The 9,087-nt window shown below is 44.9% G+C and overlaps 1 protein-coding gene across 1 annotated transcript in view; it reads right to left on the minus strand.

Annotated features, from left to right (window-relative positions):
- Positions 1 to 678: 678 nt before the first annotated feature.
- Positions 679 to 9,087, minus strand: part of LOC111949531 (MAP/microtubule affinity-regulating kinase 4) — a 60,342-nt gene continuing 51,933 nt past the window's right edge. Inside the window, 4 exon segments of the mRNA XM_070434088.1 lie at positions 679 to 840; positions 4,111 to 4,155; positions 5,843 to 5,925; positions 8,117 to 8,386. Coding sequence (XP_070290189.1) covers positions 776 to 840; positions 4,111 to 4,155; positions 5,843 to 5,925; positions 8,117 to 8,386 — 463 coding nt within the window. The 3' untranslated portion in view covers positions 679 to 775.

Raw genomic sequence — 9,087 nt, forward strand, 5'->3', positions numbered from 1 at the left:
AATGTGGGGTCCAGGGCAAAATGAGTTTGACACCCCTGCTCTATAGCCTGGAGTTCTGTCTAGGAGAGGGCTGGCCCCTTGTTTCTTAAATATGCATTCAGTCTGTCAACTGCTCATTGAAGTGAAAAAAAGAAAAACATGAAATTAAAAACCTTTTAAATAGCAGCTGTTAAAAAGGAATGACAACAAATATAATATAATCATAACGACATTGACAAAAAATATCTTAATATGCAAATATGGAATTAAAAAATAACTGCTTGACTCCCTAGATTCACATAATATTGAGGTGCCTTAGCAGGGTTCATAGGTCATAGGTCTGTGAGTGGCGGGGCCGGGCCGTCCGTGCCGGTGCGCCTGCGTGTCCGTGTGGCACCAGAAGCGGGTCTTTGGCGGGGGTGAGGCGAGGTTGGCAGTGGGGGTAGCGGGTTCAGCCTGTCTCCTTCTCCCGCCCCCTCGGTCAGTCTGTCCAGTGTAGAAGCCCTCTGCCCCACCCCCTGTTGCCCTCAGAGCTCCAGATCCTTGGACACTTTTGTGGCGATATCCCGGAAGGCGAGCGGTGCCCCCCACAGGCGTTTGAAGCGCACGCCGCTGGTCTCGGCGGGACCGGCGGGCAGCTGGCACACCTCAGCCTCGAAGGCCACACGTGAGCCGGCCGCCCCGTGGGTGCAGGAGAGCAGGAAGGGCCCAGCCAGGTGGACCTGGCAGCCGCAGCCCTGGGCCGCCTCGCGCAGCGCCAGCACCACCTCCGCCGGGTCCCGCGGGCTCCGCACCCTCACATCCCAGCCGCATCGGGGGGTCCGGGGCTCTGCCGCTTTTTGATGCCCAGGTAGATGGCGACTGCAGGGGCAAAGTGGGTGAAGCGTGGGAGTGGGGGAGTGATTGGGGGTGAGAGATTGAATGAGAGAAGAGGATGCAGGTGGAGTGTGGGTGAAGTGCATTAACGTGGATGGGAAGAGAGGAACAGGGGAGAAATATATTAGTATCATATAGGGTTTGGTTTAACAGCCACAACTCTTAATTCATCAATAGCAATAGAAATCCATTCCTCAATTACGCATTAAAATAGATAACAAGGCCAGTAGAAATTAAAGTATATAAAATGTTTTTAACAGTCTTTACTGAAGAGTGGATGTAGCATCCACAACACACAGAAGTTGCACTACCATCTTAAAATCATGCCACAAATTAGACAATTCTAGAAAAATACATCTGTGGTTCAATTCAGAGGATACCGCAGTGCAATAAAATGGAATGTTAGGAAGCAACACAAGTTAGGCAAGATAACAACACAATTTTACCTTTTTGAGGACACGCTTGTTCTTCAAGGCAACAACATTCTAAATGATGCTGCACCATTATATCTCATTCATTAGACCAGGCTACAGTCATGCCCCACTCAATGATCTGAACTGTATGCATATATATATATATATATATATATATATATATATAAATATATATATATATATATACACACTACTGTTCAAAAGTTTGGGGTCACTTAGAAATGTCCTTGTTTTTGAAAGAAAAGCACATATTCTGTACATTAAAATAACATCCAAATTGATCAGAAATACAGTGTAGACGTTGTTAATGTTGTAAATTACTATTGTAGCTGGAAACGTCTGATTTTTTATGGAATATCTACATAGGCGTACAGAGGCCCATTATCAGCAACCATCACTCCTGTGTTCCAATGGCACGTTGTGTTAGCTAATCCAAGTTTATCATTTTAAAAGGCTAGTAGATCATTAGAAAACCCTTTTGCAATTATGTTAGCACAGCTGAAAACTGTTGTTCTGATTAAAGAAGCAATAAAACTGGCCTTCTTTAGACTAGTTGAGCATCAGCATTTGTGGGTTCGATTACAGTCTGAAAATGGCCAGAAACAAAGCACTTTCTTCTGAAACTCGTCAGTCTATTCTTATTCTGAGAAATGAAGGCTATTCTAAGCGAGAAATTGCCAAGAAACTGAAGATCTCATACAACGCTGTGTACTACTCCCTTCACAGAACAGGGCAAACTGGCTCTAACCAGAATAGAAAGAGGAGTGGGAGGCATCGGTGCACAACTGAGCAAGAGGACAGCCCCGGTGCACAACTGAGCAAGAGGACAAGTACATTAGAGTGTCTAGTTTGAGAAACAGACGCCTCACAAGTCCTCAACTGGCAGCTTCATTAAATAGTAGCCACAAAACACCAGTCTCAACATCAACAGTGAAGAGGTGACTCCGGGTTGCTGGCCTTCTAGGCAGAGTTGCAAAGAAAAAGACATATCTCAGACTTTCCAACAAAAATAAAATATTAAGATGGGCAAAAGAACACAGACACTGGACAGAGGAAGATTGGAAAAAAGTGTTATGGACAGACAAATCCAAGTTTGAGGTGTTCGGATCACAAAGAAGAACATTCGTGAGACGCAGAAAAAATTAAAAGATGCTGGAGGAGTGCTTGACACCATCTGTCAAGCATGGTGGAGGCAATGTGATGGTCTGGGGGTGCTTTGGTTGTGGTAAAGCGGGAGATTTATACAGGGTAAAAGGGATCTTGAAGAAGGAAGGCTATCACTCCATTCTGCAACGCCCTGTGGACGGTGCTTAATATGACCCAATTTCCTCCTACAACAGGACAATGACCCAAAGCATGACACAATCCAAACTATGCAAGAACTATTTAGGGAAGAAGCAGTCAGCTGGTATTCTGTCTATAATGGAGTGGCCAGCAGTCACCGGATCTCAACCCTATTGAGCTGTTGTGGGAGTAGCTTGACCATATGGTATGTAAGAAGTACCAAACCAATCCAATTTATGGGAGGTGCTTCAGGAAGCATGGGGTGAAATCTCTTCAGATTACCTCAACAAATTGAGGTACGGTCTGCAAGCCTGTAATTGCTGCAAATAGAGGATTCTTTTATGAAAGCAAAGTTTGAAGGACAAAATTATTATTTCAATTAAAAATCCAACGTCTTGACTATATTTCCTATTCATTTTGCAACTCATTTCATGTACGTTTTCATGGAAAACAAGGACATTTCTAAGTGACCCCAAACTTTTGAACGGTAGTATATATATATATATATATATATATTCAGGTCATTATATAGTTATTTCTGGAGGTGTCTGTGGTTTGCAGAGATGTGGTAAAATCCATTTAAATCCGGTCCATTCAGAAAGTAAACCAAATTCCAATTCTAATTCCTAATTTTCCTCATTGAAAAGCATTGAAGAGAATTGGAAATTCAGTGTACTTCCTGACTGCAATTGAAATGGAATTGAGCCCAGCCCTGGTGGTATGCACAGCTAATTAAAGTTGGCATTGATTTACATTTCAAAGCAGACATTTTTCTTTGGAATGCTATCCTGGTGGGTCACAGAATCAGCTTGCGGTGGCATCTTACTATGCTCGGTCACAAGCTAGCAAAAACACATCTGCTGGGTAAGTAGGTGTAGGTTTAACGGTGGACATAGCCAGAATACCACACACTAGTACTAGTACTACTCTTGGAAACAAGTGGAAGCTCTGTGTATTCTGCATGTCTACATAATTATGGGTATTTATTAATTTATTAAAATCGTTTGAGTAAGTGAGAATGAGGTTCATGTCAATGGATGGGGAGTTGAAGTTGTTATTACACTGAGGGAACCTACTTGATAAAACACACAGAAGGACCCTACTTCAGAAAATAATTAGAGAGGCAGTCACTCACAGGCATCTAGCACAGAGTACCACATCTACTATCTACGAGTCACACCAAGGGCATTTAGAGCTAATGCTGCATTGACCCATGCTCTGAGCTTTACCTGCTGGTTTTAACCAGAGACTGTCTGACCAGAGACTGTGCAGCCGAGGCTACAGTGTGAGGGAGAGAATAGAAATGCCTTTAGTAACTACTGGTCCTGGAGCTGTCATACTGCCCAATGGTGGGCAGACATGGAGTGATACAGAAAATCTTTGATTGATAGCACAACTATCTAACTGGTCTGGGTTCAGTTTCGCATTGTGTGATCATAATGAATGTGGTTACAACTGGGTTTGGGGAAACTAATCTTGGGCCTGTAATTAAATCGTTTCTCATCACAGTGAGACATACTGTATTGTAGACACTCACCTTGTGACCGGAGATCTGCAGATTCTCTCAGGTTCGTCTGTGACCCTCAAGAGGAAGACAAAAGTGCGTGTTAGGAATGAATCAGCCAATAGTGAAATATCCCTTGTTCCCTCCACTTCCTGTTCCAATCCTTCCCTCAACAACAGCCAATAGAGAAATAACCACAACACCAACAACTCATCAAAGACAGAGTGACATCAACCTTCCGAAATGCACGGAAATCATATGAAATAAAATAAAACAAATAAAACAAAATATACACTTTGAAGCCACACTAGGAATGTGTTTTAGAGGAAGGGCTCAGGGCAGGTTTGGGTGTCATCCAAGAGACTAGAAAGCTGCTGCTGCTTGCACTGCATGACATAACTGGACAATTCTTACGTGTGCTGTGATGGATTTTACCAGGGTTTGTAGAACATTTATTCGAACATTTTAACAAAAAGCATAATGAAAGCACATAGTGTTTGCCCAATGACTACTACCACTAAAGTATGGTCAGCTTTTGAGATGTCCCATTACACATCCATCTAACACACACAAGGGGGCGCTGCTGTTCAAGCACCACAAAGGGTGTTGTCATGTTCGCAACCTTCCCATTTCAAATGCCGTCTCCACCAGCCTGACCAACCCAAATGCCATCCCAGGAACTGGGTGTGTCTTGAAAGGACTAGAGCTTTCCTTCTATAAAATCTCCATCTAACAGGATAGGGGAAAAATCTGAGCTGTAGAGTGTCTTAAAACAAACCTGCAAGTGGGGATAGTGTCTGGGCTGCCATGTTGGGTCAAATCTCTCTGGGAGAGAGGGAGTGAGTGGTCCATGGTGAGTGGAGTGGAGGGATAAGGACTGACAAGCCTGTGCCTCTGGCTGGGACTGTGAAGAGGATCCCGTTAAGAGGGGGGATAAAGGCTCTATTACGCAACTAATCCTGCTTTGAAGTGTCAGCGATGCTAAGGACGCATGGCAGCAGCTCCTTACAAAAAAAAACACCACCCCCTCCAATCTGAATCTCCTTGGCCTTGTGATAGTGTTGTCTTGTGTGGCAAAGAGGGAGGTTGGCTAAATCAAAAACACTGAAACAGCTTCACAGTACTGGCTCTGGGACTGGTAACGTTTTAACAACACGAGGAATATATGGAGCTCATTAAATGAGTCACCGTCTTACAATCACGTTAAAAAGTACAACTGGACGGCACAATGAGTGAAGACGTCATCAGGGTGAGGTGCACCCTGAAGCTTTAGGAGAAGGTAAAGAACAGCCCGTAGAGTCCAAAGCCACATCAGACCCCTTTGATTTGACTTTCAAAGATAAGAATAAAGAAATGTTTAATGTCCAATCATGTATTATTGTTTTAAGTGCCACAATCATTTGGTAGATATCCATACAACACATCCATTAACCAACTGCCTTTACATGAACTGAAAATACAAGAATGTATAGGGGATCCCAAACTGCTCCTACATCAAGTACTACAAGCGTGTGCGCATTTTAAAAGCCTTTGGAAAGCAGGGTTATTGCTGGCTGTTGTTCTGTTGTTGTCAAGGGTATGCTGTGTCACCTGTGGCCTCTAGGGCGCGCTCTTGTACTGAACTCAGACAACAGACACAGCGCACAGACTGTGAATGAGAGGGGAGTGGGCGAGGGGTTGGAGGTGCTGGCAGACAAGCAGGCAGACAGACAGACTGACAGGCAGACAGAGAGAAGGAGCCAGAAACATGGGAAGAAGAACTTACTAACTGTTTTTGATCCCTGCGGAAGAGTGCAGCCCGAGACGGACTTGTTTGAGTTTGGACGCTTAGAGGGGTCAAGATTGACCCTACGAGGAAGAAGAGAGAGAAATAAAGAGAACGAGAGAGACAGAGAAATAGAGAGACAGAGAAAGAAAGACAGAGAGAGAAAGAGATATGGATAAAGGGGAAAAAAGAAGGATAAAAGTTTGCAGCTGATTGGCAAGGAAAAGTAAAGTTAACAAGGAAAAGTAAAGTTAACAAGGAAAAGTAAAGTTAACAAGGAAAAGTAAAGTTCACAAGGAAAAGTAAAGTTCACAAGGAAAAGTAAAGTTAACAAGGAAAAGTAAAGTTAACAAGGAAAAGCAAAGTAGTTAAGAAACAGAAAAAAACATGAAGTACCTCCCCAAAAAACAGCCAAGACCAAGAGAGAGAGAGTGTAGTAGGAAGTAGGGAGATGTGAACTAGGTAAGTGGGGGGTTTGAAGCCAAGAGAGAGAGAGAGTGTAGTAGGAAGTAGGGAGATGTGAACTAGGTAAGTGGGGGGTTTGAAGCCTGTTGTTAATAGAGGAGGAAGTAAGCCTGAGTAAAGTCAATGCAGATTAAGGAGAGAGTGAGAGAGGGGGACGTCAGAAGCATTTCGGACCCTCCAGCAGTGTAAGTCTGAGTACCGATGGCCAGACACACACACCTTACTGACTCCGCTGTGTCTCTAGGGATAAGACGAATGCCCTCCATATTGAGGAAGTCACTGTCACCTGTCTTGTGCTTTGTGTGCCCTCCTCTACAGTTGCCTAACTATATTGTCCTTAACACACTATCTTACACTGTAGCCTACACGCTAGAGTTCTTCACGGATCCGAATACCCGAGACCCGATCCAGGACCCGAGCGGTTCCGGATCAAGAATTCTAAATTATGTCACTGGTCTGGGTCGGATCTGATTGTCACGGGTATGTGTCATTTTAACTGACTTTTCCAGAAGGGCCCATACAGACCCAAACGCGACTGCTACAGTAATTGTATAATTGATGCTGCTACTCTTTGCTTTTCACGAGAGGGGCACGTGTAAGCTTGTTGTTGGTCAATCATAAGTCATCAAAGCGACAATAGGCTATAGTCATAGAGCCTCTGTTCGGGACGAAGGTTAGGAAATATCTAATCAATGGAAGATGGAATTAAAATGATGGATTTAAAAATGAAAGGAGAAGGATATGCTACAACGACCAAGAGCCAACAGGTAGGCAGCTAATTTATATTCTGAATGGAGTTGTTGTTGTTTGTAACTGTGGGACGAGAAAGAGCATGCAACACCAATTAGCCTAGCTAGCTGCTAGCTTAACTAGCTTCTCCCGGTTTGATGCAGTCAAGACAGGTACTACGTAAACATTTTGGATGATAAATAACCTAGCTATGGAAGCTATTAGTCTACTATAGCGCGAGTCGGCTTGGTTGGTTGCCGTTTCTCTCCTCTCCCTCCCTCCTCCCTGTTCCCGTGTCACTCACTCACACTCACAGTAGCCTACACACAGCACGACCCCTGCTAGAGCATCACCTCTCTCTACCTCCTCGCTTTATCACTTCCGGTTAATAAAGTAGGTTAAAAATGGACTTTTCTGCTGCTTCTTTCACTCGGATCGGACCGGGTCTGGATCCGACCAGGTCTATACGAAAAGGGTCTAGTTGTCCTCGGGTCCGTTCGGAACGGGTCTCTTTATTTGAAACATTTATTTTTGCATTTTTCCATTTCGGAACGCGTCTAACTTGTTGGACCCATACAGGCCTCTACTACACGCTAGTCTCATTTATGCTATCAGGCCTGATTGTCTCCATCAGTGCACACAGATGAGCAGTTTACTGGGCTTCGCTAAACAAAGAGCTCCCCAGATTTTCACACTTAAAATAACACGGGGGCGTAACAGGAGCAAACGTAATCCTTGTCCTTGCTAGACCGTAGTATGATCTTTATTTGATCTAATTGCTTAAACGGCAGTCGCTATCCCTGACGAGTGTTGAATTTCACAATGTCGCGCGCAGCATCGTATAATTAGAACTAACATCTATTAGAATCCTCCCAATTTCACGCTGCCTGTCCCTTTCAGCTGTTTAGACTAGGATTGCTTACACTTCTGATGTTTCTACTGAAATTCCTTCAATATCCGTCAACAGGGTTCAAGCTAAGAATTCTACCCTCACTATTGACTAACCTAGAAGTGTTGTCATACTTATACTGGGGGGCTAAAGCTGAGGCCTTCCTCACACTCCCTTCACTCTCCTCTTACCTGCGGGTGAGCTTGGAGGTGAGCTTGCTGAACAGGTTGGAGGTGGCGCGGGTACGTGCGTGGGGCAGGGGGCTGGCGTCGTGGGACAGAGTGGGGGAGGTGGGGGGGGCGTGGGAGGGAGGCCGCCGGTCCCTCAGCTGGCCCCCGTGGAAGGTGCTGCGAATGCTGGAGCCCCGGGTGAGGCGGGAGCCCGCGGAGGAGGAGGTCCCCGAGGCCCCAGCAATGCTGTGGGTGGAGGGTGAGGCCGGGGGCAGCCGGTGGGACATGGAGCTGAGAGAGGAGAGAGCAGAAAGCAGAAAGGACAAAACAATCAGATCATCATCCCGTTCATCCATCACTCAATCATTAACAGTGAGGTGCTCAGTTCATAATGTATTATTTATTTTTTTAACCTTTATTTAACCTTAATTTAACCAGGAAAAGCCCATTGAGACCCAGAGTCTCTTTATCAAGGGAGACCTGGCCAAGAAGGCAGCAACAATCAATACATGACATAAATAAAACATACAACAATACAATACAACAACATGATCCAGCCTAAAAAAAAGCATTTGCACAGGGCCAGAAAGGCTTTAGCTGGAGTTAGTTTGGATCTGGCAGAGGGATGGTGAACCTTTACAGAGTCCCAGGGTAGGAGCTTCCACTTGTGTTGGCTTTCAGCAGACAGAGAGAGAAGGCTGGTGAGGCCAAATCAGAACTGGGCCTTTGGTGGAAACAGACTGTGAGGGGGAGAGGGGGATCAGGGAGGAGGTGGGAAGGACAGACTGGAAAGGGGGATGTGGGAGGGGTGTGACTGGTATGCTGGTAAAAAGTGAGAAAAGAAAAGTGAGCATAGAAATAGAAAGGGAAAGAGAGAGAAAGAGAGGGTGAGAGATAGAGAGAGAGGGTGAGAATTACAGAGAGAGAGAGGGTGAGAGTTACAGAGAGAGAGGGTGAGAGTTACAGAGAGAGGGTGAGCGTTACAGAGAGAG

This window comes from Salvelinus sp. IW2-2015, linkage group LG22 (genome assembly GCF_002910315.2).
Source record: "Salvelinus sp. IW2-2015 linkage group LG22, ASM291031v2, whole genome shotgun sequence".
Lineage (NCBI taxonomy): Eukaryota > Metazoa > Chordata > Actinopteri > Salmoniformes > Salmonidae > Salvelinus > Salvelinus sp. IW2-2015.